This window comes from Lissotriton helveticus, chromosome 1_1, assembly GCF_964261635.1.
Source record: "Lissotriton helveticus chromosome 1_1, aLisHel1.1, whole genome shotgun sequence".
In the NCBI taxonomy this organism is placed as follows: domain Eukaryota; kingdom Metazoa; phylum Chordata; class Amphibia; order Caudata; family Salamandridae; genus Lissotriton; species Lissotriton helveticus.
In genome coordinates, this window is record NC_136057.1 from 1,639,785,870 (window position 1) to 1,639,801,431 (window position 15,562).

Sequence of the window (15,562 nt, forward strand, 5' to 3'; positions counted from 1 at the left end):
GGAGGGAGAAGAACACAAGCGAGAAAGCTATATGAAACGTGGGGTTTAGAAAGAGTTTAGCCGGGGAGAAGCATATGAGTGAGAGTAACACGGATAACAACTGGGGTGGGTATTTTGTGGAGGATCATGGGAGGGAGAGAGCTGAAAAACGCATGCACTTTTGAGTGCTTAATCAAAAAGAAAAAAGTAGTTCCCTAAAAGTGAGATATGAAAGTGTAGAAGCCAGCCAATCAAACAGATGTTAAAGAGGATATACACCATGGGAGGGACAAACACATGATGGACAAGCTGAGAAAAAAAAGCCATTGAAGGAAAACGAAGTAGATGATTGACACTAAGGCTACCAACGGTAAGCAATATGCGGTCTGTAAGCCTCTATAATTCGCCTGTGGATCCACCATAGGTCTGTTGCAACAAGACAGCTTGCACTATCTGGTAGGCTCAACCTAAACATGAGCATTTGCATAATTAGATGCAAGAGCAGACACTTATATTTAAACACTACTTTTCCCCTCAGAAAGTCACCCAGTCACTGTCCACCTCGAGAATGTATTTATTGCATATTCGTTTGATAACAGTGAAACAACGTTCCATTTTATGAAGGACACCGATGTTACGGATTTTTTTTTAACACAATCAAAGCCTTAAGAAACAAGAGACAAGATGTGATATACAGGGTTAAAAACTTTCAGTGCAATCAGACAATTGTAATACACCAAGTGCTTATTACATTTCAATCAAATTGATGCAACTGTGAAGAGAAAACGTCCTTTCAACGCATCAGGCTCATTCTGCAGGTATAAGTGATGTGCCTTATCCACTGTGAACTTTAGACGGCTGCAGGCGTCGAAAGGTAAGCTCGGTAGACTTCTCGATATGCATTTCTGAGCAGGACGTAAGGAAAGCACGACTCCAGCATGTCCACGGTCAAAAAAGACGATTCTTTCACGATCTGAAAGTAAAAGTAATACGTTTGACAATAGACAATTGGAAAGTGTTTCTTAGTGGGAGCTGAGACACCATTTATTAAAAAAACATCGGTAGAAACGCCTGAAAAGGACCAGCGGCTATTAACTTTAAAATTAATGTTACATTTTGTCAAATTACAATTCCTGGGTCCAAGTTTAGGGCCACATATTAGGGTGACGTTAGTACTTCATCCTAATAGGTGGCCTAAGATGAGTTATGCAGCCAGCAGGAGAGGTAGCATAATGCAGCAGTACTATATACAAACATCTTATTCATTTATACTTTCTGTCTTTAAACAAAATATACCCTACTATTGTCACAACTAAGACTTTCCTATTTTATTGTTTCACTTAAAAACATTAATTAAGGGCAAAGCTGTGACCGAACAGAAATTAAAAGTGATTTTTTGCAGTCATTAGAGTTCCGTATGCTAGTTTGATTAAAACATTTTTTAAGAGGAAACAATACCTCTTATTGTTTTATGGGGAAAACTATATTGTTGTCAAAGCATAACTTGCATGGACGTCCGTTAACCGTATGTCAGGGGTAGCAAAGGTGACATCACATGCCCTTTCTCCTTTACTTATACTTGCACACACATTCATCTAAAAACATTTTTTTAATTACCTCTGCTGCCATGGAAGGCCATATTTCAGCTAATTGTACCCAATTTTTATTTGACTAATAGTGAATCATTTAATACTCGACCCCGCATTCCTTTGAAATGTAATGCTCAAGACCTTCTAACTATTCCACAAACAAATGAAACTGATTAAAATCACACTTCTGATGTTGCCGATTGTCACTGAAAAGAATGCGAACAAATGTAGATAAGAATTCAACTATACCTGTTCGAAATGAGTTTTTGAAATTGTCAAAACGAAGTATGTGTAAAAATTAGATATGTGTTAATAATCATTTCTTCTAAGTCACTTTGTGTAATTGGTAGGAGTGGACAGTAAACTTTGCTCCTCCGGCGGACTTGGCAGAGTTGTACACGCTCCACTTGGAGTGCGTAATTCATGTGGTTGAGCAAAGGTGAGAAAAAATGAGTCTAGTACAGAAAAGAGCTAGACTCTGTAGGCACTTCTAGATTTAGGCACAAGTCCAGGATATACCAACTACCCAGACAACTAATGGAAGGGGAGTACGTTTTGTAATGATAATGCAATAAATGGTGTACCCAAAAAGGATAAATCTAGAAGTTCCTACAGAGTCTAGGTCTTTTCTGTACTAGTTGCATTATGAGTGGAGGGCGACCTATGACTAGCTTTACCATCTAAGCTCCTGTCTGTTTTAATAAAAGAGAAAAAATGAGTGCCAGGCCACCTACCAGAGAGATTTCTGAAACAAGAGGTCGCAGCAGGTCGCTTCCACTCGCGTTGAGAAAGTTGCCGCTCTTGTTGCGAAAGCTGCCACTCGAGTAAAAAATCTACTTGAGCGGCAGAAAGAAACAGAGCCCTCTGAATTGCCTTTCACACTGATTTTACAGAGCGGGACAAGCTCCTGGTGCTAAAAATCAGCAAGAACAGCACGACGAAGCGGAATTCTGCCGCTTGTGGAACTGTGCTGAATCTCAATAAATATTTAGGTAACTCCACAGAGTAAAACTCTGCGAGGTCCGCCCACCCTTCACAATTTCATGACCCGCTGCATCAAAAGGTAGTTCAAATTTCCTACCAGAGGCTTAATTTTGTTTTTGTAAGTTACTCAATTGTACTGCCTATGATATGTTTCAATTCTAAACATGTCTTTCACGTTCAGGCGCAGGTGTTGCTCTTCCACTGCTGTGCTACCACATTTAGAGGTGGCTATTCCAATGGTTGATTCTTTGAAAACTACAAAACATTTGTGCTTTGAACTTCAACTAAGAGCGAAAACAATTTATAACAGTTGCATATAGCAGAGCAGAGTACAATGTAAAGCCAATGTCATGCTATAAAAATTGGTATGCTTTTGGTAGAAGGCCAGGGTTTATATTAGCTACTTGTGGCATACAGGTATCAAAGCTTTCAGGTAATCAAACTTTTAGTTTTATGGCTACATACAGGTATCTGAAGCAGAAACCTTACACTACTTTACTAACTTACACTAAACTAAATTAAATATAGGCCACCTCATACATGCATTTACTACTAGTGTTTGTTATAACACACTTATTTCATACATATTTCAAAAGGACCATTCTGTAGCGCTGTTGTAAATATTGAGAACACTGTATGACTATGTTGAGAATAGCCGTCAGTGCTACTATATAGAGAGTTAATTACAGGTATTCTCTGTGTCAGTCTTAAAAAGTTAAGGCATAATTGTTATTGAAAGGTGCAGTCATCTTTTCTTTTATGAAATCTACACCATATAACAGGCAAACATATCATGCTTTTCCACCACCAACGCGGACGGTTAGCCGCTCGCTTGACAAAATAAATAAAATAGTACACCCCACATGCGCTAGGTGTGAGCTAAAGGCATCCTACATTCCTTGTACTTTAGTGGACTAACCGTGGACATTTCCTGATATGGACATGACATGACACAACAAGGAGGAGGAGCGTGGAGTGAGCTGCAGTAGCCAAGCGGTGAAAGTGCGGAGTCGGCCGCAATGAGATGTAGTGAGACTGGCCTGAGACCAGCCTGAGGTAGCCTACAACCCACGTGATGTAGCAGAAAACACATTTTATTCATAGGAGTGCATTATAATCAAACATATAGTCCGCATCCACACATAACCGTTTATTGTCATAACATGGAGTGTTAGAATTTGGGATGTAATAATGTGAAACGTTATGTATTCTAGGCCATTTGAAAGAAACGTGGAGCAAATAATATAGAAGGTAAATGTAAACATTAATGTGAAGAACTTGTTTTGCACAATTATTCATGTATCTAATGTGCTTATGGAATGTGTTATTTTAGATGTAGGTAGTAATATTAATTGAATGAGTTTTATCTCTCATGCTAACTCGTAAAGCTCATGTGTAATTTTCTTACATTAGCTGAATTCGTAGTCCTGAAATACTTTACTACCTGAAAGCTCTTATTTTGGAATTCACAGTATAGTTCTTACTCACGTTTTGTGTTGCAGGTGAAAGAAGCGTCCTTGTTAGCTAGAATAATGTCTTTGTTTTCTTAGTCAGGCGAGGAGAGAAGGGGATACATCATGAGCTTAAGTTTATAAGAGAAACTGTTATGTTTCACGCCGGAGAAGGCCTTGGAATCAAGGTCATCGATTTAGTTCAGGAGAATCACTGTCCAGTGGAACCCTACCTATGGAATCATATACTGAGCGGATGGCATGATTCGTCTCAAGGTCTCTTGGGAAATTTACCTGTAATAATGTGATGCAAGTCGGGAATTGACCACTTCTTCCTTCTCTTCTTTAAGAGAAAGAGACGCTTAGAACGAGCTCTGTAGCTTCATGATACCTGACCCATTGATGTGGATAGACTTCTTAGGAAGACTCCACATGCTGACACCTTCTATTTCACTCCTCATGTGGGAATGCCAAAGTAGGGATTCCACGTTAACGCTAGTGTAGGGATAGACTAAAACTTTATTTCCATTAACCTCGATGCAGGTGAATTTGGTCTCATGCTTTGCAATCCTTTGCATTCTATTTCTTTAACTAATCATTCTGTTTATGCTGCACAGATTACGCTGAGTGCGCATATTTGGCTTTCTGCTGATGCTGATCTCATTGTATCTTTACACTCTCATCTTGAGGTGTTTTTATGTTCAATCCTTTCTGCCTTTGCAATAAATTGACTAACCTTATGGGATTGTCTGGTTACTATCAGCCAGATTCATGTACGGGCCGTTTTGCGTGGCCCTAATAGCGAATCATAGCGACTCGCTATTGAGGACACGCAAAACGGTAATCATGTAGGAATTGCTAAATAAATAGCGATTCCTACATGTTCTCTATTTGCGAGTAGCAAATTGCTACTCGCAAATAAGGAATAACTCCCCATTCATTCCTATGGGCCAAAAGGCCCATAGGAATGAATGGGGTGTATCCCTTATTTGCGAGTAGCAATTTGCTACTCGCAAATGAGATAGCGATTTTAAGGGTGCCAGGGGTGTCCAAAGGACACCCTGTAGCACCCCTTAAATGCACATTTGAACAGGTGTTGCGCACACACATGTCCAAAGGACATGTGTGTGTGCAACATGCAACTTAGAAAAATGCTTTTAAAAGCATTTTTCTAAGTTTTTGCTATTTACCGAGAGGTCTGACCTCTCGGTAAATAGCGGCCCAAAATTGCTAATTCGCAATTTTTAAAAGTGTCATGAATAGCATTTAAGGAATCTCTAATAGAGATTCCTTAAATGCTAATCCTCGCATATTTGCTAATTCTTTATTAGCGAATTTTGCATTTGGGATTGTGAATCCCAAATGCCAAAATTGCACTCGCAAAAGGCAAGATTCTGAGAATCTTGCCCTTTGCGAGTGCAATTTAGCTTCATGAATCAGGCTGTATGATCCTAAAGAATCTCCTGTAGAACTGATTTGGAAATAAAGTCAAACTTTATCCCCTCCACGCTTTCATGCTGCTAAAAAGACCATTGGACTATAAGTTTTAGAATAGATCTAGAACTTATGGGCCTGGCCATTTCAGTTGGTAGCAGTGTAGGAAGGTTTGCACATGAAGTGAGCGGAGAATCCAGAATTAGTCTAGAAAAAGGAGACCTAGAACCCCAGAGCTCCAGAATAGAGCCCAATGACTGAGAACAGAGAGCGACGGAATTCGGCAGGGTTTGGTGGGGTTTGATGGTATGGCGAGATCAGCGTTGAATGGTGGATTGAGTATCAATAGGGTGTATGGCGTGTGCTAGATTGCAGGAATAAATTGATTGCGTGATGTCTGGCGTGGATGGTGTGAGGCTCGAATAAATGTGGTTTTGGGCCGGACGTGGTCCAATGATTGAGATTTGAGTTTCAGGTCCCAAAGTGGCCTAAGATCCCAGGATATATTGAATGGTGTAGAAGACACCGAGATTTATTGTGATTGTCTGTCATTGACAGTTCCCCCTTAGACAGAGAACTTTATGTGAATGCGACATATGGGAATAAAATAGTAAATCTTGTGCACAGAGGTGAACTATACTGATTCAGGTGAGCAGCGCAGGTCGAAGGTTGCTGTGCATGAATGTTCTTGGATGACAGAATTTTATTGATCCTTTTAGATGGCAGACAATTACAGAGTTTAAGACGATTGTGTGAGTGAATGTGTACGCAGAAATTGTGAAAGAGGTTGAGCTGCTGCGAGGAGTGAGGGTTATGTCAGAGTCTGCCACGCTGTGATAGTTTGATTGGTGTAATGCCATGCTACGATTGGTTGGTAGTTATCCGGAAGTTGGGGTTGAAGAAATTAGTCGTCATTGAAATTTGAACAACAGAAATTGAACTATGCAATGTTTTAGGGTGTTGCAGGATCTTTTCAGGGGTGATCAAGGAGTTGTTACTCGGGTAGGCAAAGAAGTGCCACCCAATGATACTCCAGCATATCGTATGGTGACAAAAGTAGGGCTCCACACTATAATTTGGTTTCAAAATTGGAATAAAAGAAAAAGAGGGTGAATTGTAATTTTCCTCATTTTGGGTCATTTCAGTTTGGATGTATTACATCATTTGAGGGGAGTGATGTTTGCATTGCGACCTTTACCTAGACCAACACAGTTTGAGGCGTTAGGCACATGCAAATAAAAGGGAGATGTGTCACGGGGAGGTGAGGAAAGCTTGAGGGCATGTCAGGAAGCACAGTGGAATGCACAGCTTTAGAGATGGAGAGTGGATACTATCGAAGGAGAAAGGCTATACCCAATGCTGGTAGGTGAGGGAGATTCTCAGAACAACAGTAGAACGTACAATGGAAATGATGGGAGTGATACGGATGGCAGCTTGTTGGATAGGTTACTATCTTAGCGTCCTCCACCCTACAATCCACTCTAACAGGAGAAAAAGCAAGAGTTGGCGAATGTAGGGAACGCGGAAAGCATACCAGCACCGCATATGGGTCCTAGTACAGGAGTCATGGGAAGGATATCAGCAGGAGGAGCAGGCTTGTCAGCTGTGGGAACAGAATGTAGACAGCGCAATTTAATGGTTACCACAAGCTCTTACAGTACCGGTCACCATTGATCCTGTTGTTTCTGTGTATGACCCAAATTCAGGGGAATTCTTAGTCAGTGACAGTCCATTCAGATAGAAGGAACTGGATTGGGAGGGTCAGCTAAGATGAGTGGAAATCGTCAATCCTTGGTGCCTATGGAATTTAGTACTACTTTACCAGCCACTGCCGATCCTTCGGGAATTCGCATTGGTTCTAGTACTATATGATCCGTACCCATGGAAAACACTAATTCAGACTTAAGCATGCGGGAAACACCAGGGAGAGGACCTGTGGGTATAAGGTCGGAGAAAATTGCAAGTCAGGGAATTGCTAGAAACCAACCTGTTCTAGATGTTTCAGACAGAAGGTCAGAATACCACATCAAGTCAGGAAACGATCAAGGCTGTAGTGAATGCAAAGCTACTGGATGTGGTGAGGTTGAAGGCTGATGTAGATAAGATCATCAGTGGGAATCTACCCTTGGAAAAAATGGAAACTTATGAGCCAGATGATCTGTTGTTCATGCAAAGGACTTCACCCACAAGTAGAGATGAGCACATGAGAATTTGTCAGAACTAGCTCAGTGATAGACTTGTCTCAAACAAAAATATTACAGGGAAACCATAGGCTTAATTACAGTGGCCTGGAGCTAGAGGAGAAGAGAGTGATGGAATTGAAAACACACATCTGAGAGTCAATTGTCGGGGTCCGGGCTTGGAGTATGGATAATTGGATAAGTGGGAAGAAAGGTCGTCTAAGAAGAAGAGTGTTAGGAAGGTGATAGGGAAAAACCACCTTCAGGAGGAAGAAGACCGAGAGCTGAGGCATATCCACCTCAGGAGGTGCCTAGCGGAGGGTATGTGCCTGTCCCTCAGAGAATAGGTGACTTGGCTGCATTTACAAATGATTTTCCTTGGTTGAGAGAAAAACCTGATGCGTGGCATAAGCAAGTTGATCGCTTTGTCAAAATCTCATAAGTGTTGTGGATTGACTTGAATACGATGTTTGAAATTGAGGTTAGTAGCGACCTATGGTCTGCATGTAAAATCGCTATTGAGTGCCCTGATACTGACTCAGAGAAGGATGCTGTCACTCATGGTCCTTTGCCCTTGGTTATGAAAAATTAAGATTAGGTGATCACATGGTTGCAGTCCAAAATCGATCCACAAGGCATCGATTGGGTTAAGATTGTCAGGGCTCATCAAGCGGAACAGCATTGAACTGTGGACACGGAGCATGATGGGCGTGAAACTACATTTCCCGTCGCTTCGTTCCCGCTATCAGTGGACGCACTGACGCAGGTACGCTCTCTGAGGTGCTGTCAGCCCAGCAGTATATCTCAAGATGGCGCCTAGACGAAGACGCCGATGATTCCTGGCATTCCCGTATCCCTCGTTAACCCGGACGGTAAGTGTGCGGATGCGCACCAACTTGCTTCATTGTTTTCTTGTTTTGCTTTGAACTCCGAAGTTTCCCGGGGTTCATATGTTCTTTCTCCCGTTGGGGAGACACACACGATTCCTACTGCGGGAGGAAAGACGGGTGTTCTTGTTTTCTCCCATTGGCTAGATACACACTATTCTAGTGGTCTCATTCGGGAGAATACAATTGTCTTGAAATGCTCCCTGGGGCACACACACTCTTGTTGTGAGGAAACATCGAGAGTGGTCACAGCCTGGATAGCTGACAATACTGTATTTATTATAACACTTTATTTTGGGGATTATTGAGTCTTGTTATGAAGCAATAGCGAGAGAAACTCTTCGAGTGATTATTTGCATCCCCATTACTGGCAAAGTGGTTAAGGTTGCTGCAATAGCTCTGTTGACTGCACATTGGAGTTCATGGGGATAGAGCGTTTCCCATCATGGTGTATTACAACAGAGAACATTCTAAAGACTCTTTGGATGTATAGTTAATCCCGGACACCGTGTTATCTTTTGTTTGCAGGGGAGATCAGTTGGGGGTATCCATGGCTAAACTGTTAGAGTTTAGTAGGGGACAAGCATGATTCTATTGAAGGTATGCACATAGTCTTCCTACCTGTTGATAACCTAAAGCCAGAGTAGTTGCTGATTCTTTGTGTTATCTGTGGAGTCTAACTCTATCTTTCCTCACAACAGGCTCATGCTGGTACCTTGTGATTACCCTCAGGTCTCACCCCACTTAAGGCCTTCATTATTTTGTTTTACAGGTAGCTATATATTTCTACATGTATAGCGAAAAATCCTTTGAGTGTAATGATAAATATTAGAAAGGAATAGGTAGGAGTTGAACCTCATAGTAAACTGTTTTCTCTCTCTCCTTACTCCTAGGTCTCCCTCCATGCTGTTACCAGCCTTTCCTTCCCTCACTTGACCATCCCTTTAGTCCGAGAGGATTTATTCTATCCGGACTTGGGGCTGTCGAGAGGTGGACCCCATAGAGCTTCAACCTGATCCTGAGGATAACCTGGTGCCGTGACAAAGATAGATTGAACGACCCAGGATCCCAAAGAGTTAGTACATGCCTATTATGAGAGGCTCTTTCAAGCCTTTAAACAATAGAGTGAGTTAGACACTTTTGATCCAAAGGACATGGGTCAGTTTGTCTCATAAATTTGTGACAGGGTTGAGACTCGAAATCAGCCTCATGATTCAGCAGCATTTGATCTGTTGGCAAAATAAATCAGCGGACGAATTCTTTGATATGTCAGATACTGCAGTGATGAGGTGGAGTCCAAGCACAGGAGGATAAAGGAGAAGTTAATGCTGCTCCAAATACGAAACGTACAGAAAGGAGAGCAGGTGCAAACAACCGGGGGAACAGTAGTCCACAATCAGGGAACGGTCCAAGGGGGTGTTCAGGGCACATCGAGTCTGGCAGAACAGGGAAGAGGAAGAGTTGTCCCTATAGATCCCAAGACAGGGATAGATGCTGCCAAGCTGAAAAGGACAACTGCTTGTCATTTTTGTGATAAGGTTGGGCATTGGAAGTACGAGTGTTGCTTAAATCCAGTAAACCAGGTGCAGGAGGGAGAACTCGTGCAAGTGACAGATGTGGTAAATACCATGATGAGCCACAGATCCCCTAAAGGGGGGAGGGAATCAGAATCAATTAGTACAGGTGCCACAACCCCAGAGAGTCTCGCAGGGTAATAGAACATACCACCAGATGCCATTCATGGAAGTGCTAGATGGACGGGATCAGGACCCGTCCCAATGACAATACCTGAGTGTGGAGGTAGACTGTACTCTTGGAACGGTCTTAGAGGTAGACCAGAATGTGCCATATGTTGAGGCAAACGTAGATGGACATTCCATCTCGTTCTTGATTGACACGGGTGCTACCCGTTCTACTTTGAGATCTGCAGTAGTCCCAAACCTGCCCCTCTCTGGAAAATCAATCCAAGTTGTAGGAGTTGCTAACAAAAAGATGACCTACCCTCTAATGGAATAGTTTCTGGTGAAGTTTCGGAGCTTTCCAGGATCATCATCAATTCGTAGTGTGTGATTCATGTCCAGTCTCTTTACTAGGACGTGACCTCTTGTGCAAATTGAATTGTACCATCTATTGCACACTGAAGTGTATCGAATTGCAGACTAATGATAATGATATTGCCTTTAAACTAGTGAATCAAAATCACTGTGTTGACATGTTTCCTTTACTGACAATGGAAGACATGGCATTGGACATGAGAGACACCGTCTCTCCAGTGGTATGAGACTTCATGGGGGAGGAAATCGGACTGATTTGAGGAGTGGAGACAGTCCACATACAAATAAAGCCTAATGCAGAATTTCCGAGAATGCCTTAATACCACCTGACTCCGGAAACCGTGGCAGGGATAACACCTGTGATTAAGCCCATGATTGCAAAGTTGTTGTTGAGGGAACATGTGCCTTGTTTCGGATTTCTAACTACATTGGAGTCGGATAGAGAAACACACTTCACCAGCGATATCATAAAGATGTTGTGTGCCGTTTTAAGTGTGGTTCAGAGACTACATGTGAAGCCTCAGGCATGGTGGAGCATTGTGGAAACGGCCTGACTTGTTGCCCTTGGTCCTAATGAGTTTGTGCAGCATTCCTGATAGGAGAACTGGATCATCTCGACACACCATCCTCATGGGATGGGCGATGTGATTACCTGCAGTACCAGCTACAGCGTTGATAAACATATCAGATGACTTGATCATTGACTACTGCAAAGTGTTGGCTGATGTGGTTCATTCTGTGTCTCACCAGGTTGGAGCAGCGACTACACAGATGTCAAAAGACCTCTGCCATGACCTGAGCCCTGGAGATTGGCTGCTTGTCAGGAAGCTTGTAAGAAAAAAAGAACTGTCTTAACCCTTGGTGGTGTGGGGCTTACCAAGTGATACTGTTAACGAATACTGCTGTGAAGCGTGGAGGATTGCCAAATTGGATACATGCTTTATATACCCGACGGGTCACAGGTCCCTCGAAGAAACAGTTCCGCACCCAGAAGCGATTCCAGCCATGATTTCAAGATCTCTGGAGAGGGTAAACCAAGCTGTGGGGGTACCTGAAGAGTCTGGATACCCACCAGGTCAAGCTGAGAGGGGTTGAGCTGCACAAGACCCAGGTATAGACTCTGATGGAGTCGGTAACGTTGCGAGTGGTATAGAGTCTGACTCAGTTAAGAAAGCGGCGTGGAAATTCGTTGTGTGCAGACTAGAAGGAGAGAAGCTGCTGATGAATCGTGGCCTGGCAGACAGAAAAGGAGAAACCTGAAACTCGCCTCTGAAAAAGAACTTGCATTAATAAGTGAGCCATTTGAAGAGGAACAGAGTGAGTTGGAGCAAGCCTCTGGAACAGTAAGGAGATCGAGGAGAGCAAAAGTGCCATGTCAGAGATACTATTCCCCTGAGTGGACTTATCTAGCTACCAATGGCAGGGAGAACGAGGTATGAGACTTCGATCTGATTACTGAGATCCTGTTTTGCCAGACAAACCAACTCAACACCTCAGGGCCACGCAGTACTGCATGCTCATGCTCCTCCCTCAGCTCCTAATTGAAGGTCACAGGCACCTAGGGGAAATGACACTGTGCCAGGAGAGGTCATCCCTGGAGGAGTCCTCAACATCCAGGCAGGAATATTATGAGGTTGGGCAAGATGCGGAAGGAGCCTATAGTTGCTTGAAGGTGCAGAAAGAACAAGTCGGGCTGTGTGGGTATCCCCAAGGTAGAAGGGGAACCCACACCCTCAGGCCTTGAGCCCAGCCAACAATGCTCCTCACAACCGAAACCCTCTCAGGCTCCCACTTCTGGGACCTGTAATTACCCCAACCCACTATATGGCTGCCTCATGGGACACTAGAAGAATAGTCGGTCCCACTGGCCCTCATGTCACAACCCTCTTGGACCTCTTCAAAAAGCCCCTCTCGGTTGATGGTGCAGGTGCCCCATCAAGAAGCAGGGTGAACCCTCCACCCACTGTGGCCCAGTGCAGACAAGGAAAGAGCCCACACAACTAACATTTAAGGACATAGGGCCAGATGTAGGAGCCAAAATACCGGTCGGTAACGGCTGATTTCGGCCGTTACCGACCGGTATTTAAGAATTGGCATGTAGGGGCATAATTTTACAGAATCGGTAAATTTACCGATTCGGTAAATTTACCGATTCTGTAAAATACCGAATCGGTATTTTTACCGATTCGGTAAATCCCAGATGTAGGTGGGACTCTTCTGAGTCCCAAAGGCCCTACAAATTCGGTATTTTACCACCCAATCCAATTGGGTGTTAAAATACCGAATTCAGGTGTGCATGCACATGTGTGCATGCACACCTAGCCATGTGACAGACAGACATGCCCTTAGGGCATGTCTGTGTGCCACATGGCGCACATGCCTATTTTTGGGGTGCCAGAGGGTGTCAAAGTGACACCCCCTGCACCCTTGCAGAATTCGGTATTTACCGATTCGGTAATTACCGATTCGGTATTTCCCATTGATTCCTATGGGCTTCACAGCCCATAGGAATCAATAGGAAATACCGGTTCGGTATTTACCGAATCGGTAAATACCGAATATTACCGAATCGGTATTTCCACATCTGGAAATATCTACATCTCCCCCCTTCATATTTACCGATTCATAAATACCGAATCGGTTAAATTCGGTATTTATGAATCGGTAAATACAACTTACCTACATCTAGCCCTAAGTGCCTCCCGGTCCACAAACAGTGCCCCCGCTAGAAAGCCGTGAAGCCACCACTCTGGTGACCAGGGAGGTCAAAGTCAAGATGGAAAGCCCACTAAGCTAGATGCCACACCCACCCCAATGGCCCTCAATCGGCACTTCATTCATCAATTCTCCCTTCAGGTGGCAGCCCCTCATCAGTTCCTCATCCAGAGCCCCTGCCTCTGAACCCTCCAGGGCAGTCCACTCTCATGAGTCACCGCATGAAATACCTACATCATCTCCCAACTACGAGGTACAAGGTTATTAATTCCGAGTTCATTCACCCTTGGTAGCCTGTCCTGAATCTAAGTTAATATCAGAGACATGCTGACTACTCTTTTAGCCCTCCCATGGCCCAATAGATGTAGGCCCCATTTAGGAACATAATTAGACTGTCACCTACAAAACTATTCAACCATGAAGGCTCAGGAAGCTCAGAACCAAGACCAGGCAGCATGGAACTAAACAATCAATCCCTTGTGGAACTGTCACTGTTTTTTACAGAACCCACCTGTAGCCCTGGCTCGCAAAGCAAACCCGCTCGAGAAACGTCTGGGGCTTTCCTACCACAATGGACTCAACTCTTGCAGACACTTCAATCCACTGTTTCTATATTAAACTATCCCTCAGATAAATTGGACCTTCAAGTCAATCTCCTGAATTTGCTTGCTGTCTTCAGGGCATGGAATGAAAGTAAGCTTGACAATTTAAATAAACTAATTTTCAAAGCACATCCACTGTGAACTTCACAGTCTATCTGTTACTGTTCTCTTATTATACGCAGTCTGGCCTCTCTTCCAACCTTCTTCAATGCTATCTTGTCCGAAATCTAATAACTCATCAATGGTCCAAGCAGTGGTGGCTTGTGAACTTTGAAGGTGGTGGAGTGTAAATGTCTGCCTCAAATTAATGAGAGCAAGCAAAGTAAACAAACCCTACTTTCATGGTGTGACAGGAAACACTACCCTCCTTAAGAGTTTGTGGTTAACCATCCCTAAGAAAACTTTCAAGAAATGGTGGCAAGGCAATGTGTTTATAGCTCGGTTTTCCTATGCATTATATTTTTGAAGCTTAACCATGTTAGAAATATTCATGCCCACCTTATCCACACCGATGACAATGCCAGTAGTGAAGAAAGAAGAAAGTCAGTTGTCCTGCACACCCTAAATGTGCTTAAGCTCCTATTAAACATGGGGGTAACAATAAGGTTTATGAAAGACAAGAAAGTTTTCTATAGCACGTCATGAGCTCATATTTGAAAATGATCTTATATGTGATAATGAAGAAAAAGTAGACATGTCGTGAGAAAATAACTGCCTAGGATCACACAATTTTGTCAAGCATGAGGCCAGAATTTATAATAGTTTTATAAAAACTATTTGAAATAGCAGCGTGCTGAACAAACTCATTATAAGAATATACAAAAGTGTTCTTTGCCTGCCAAGGTCCTCATCCACAGCCCAGATCAGGCTGAAATTGAGCCTACCCTGTCAACAGGCAATCAGTGCTGGTGCCTACCTCAGCCGGTGTCACAAACTGCGGGCAGCCAGGAGTGGATGTCTAGAAGCAGTGCTATGGCCTGAAATTAGCACCAGTGGCCCAATTCTAGCGCAACGCAAGTTCCTTGAGGAATCCTAGCATCTTCTGGATGGAAACTAATTTTGGATCAGCAACCCAAGCCAACACACCTTCAAGTTTGATATAAAAAAAATATTGTCCATCTTTGGTTAAACAACTCCGCCAGGGCCCCCTTTGTCAAGTTAAGCTTGCTTGGGTGGTTAATAACATCTATCAACCAGAAACTCCCACATCCTACCTTGCCTGTACATAGACCAACCAACAGACGGTGAGATGTATGGCTCTCAGAGTGGGAAGAGGCCTTTTCAGAAAATCTCACCAGTTGCTACCGACCCCAGGTAGGAACAACTTGCATGGGCTGCAGGCAGTGTAAGGAATCCCTTGAACAAGTTGTGTGCCTTTGGCCTACACTGTTCGACGAGCGGAAAATCAGACTAAGGCGCGAGTGGAATAGCTCGGGAGTCCGCTCGTGCCGGAAAACACCTCATTGCCTCTCTTAACCCCGACAAGACTCATTTAAGCTTTCTGCTGAAAAAAAATTGTTTCACATTTTCCTTCACTCTTCCTCAAGGCTGCCACAAGTCCGTTTTGTCAGTAAGATAAACAGTAGCCATCTCCACACTATTGGCTCCTGAGTCCTGACACATCCATCAGTACGAGTATATTGCCCCCATTGCTGTGAACACTGAGAGTCTGTACCCATCCGCCCCC

General features: G+C 43.4%; 1 protein-coding gene across 1 annotated transcript in view; it reads right to left on the bottom strand.

Moving 5' to 3' along the window:
• Window positions 1-537: 537 nt before the first annotated feature.
• Window positions 538-15,562, bottom strand: part of NCKAP1L (NCK associated protein 1 like) — a 1,588,380-nt gene continuing 1,573,355 nt past the window's right edge. The window contains exon 31 of the mRNA XM_078688681.1: window positions 538-952. Within this exon, the coding sequence (XP_078544807.1) occupies window positions 830-952 (123 nt within the window). The 3' untranslated portion in view covers window positions 538-829. The remainder of the gene's footprint in view (window positions 953-15,562) is intronic.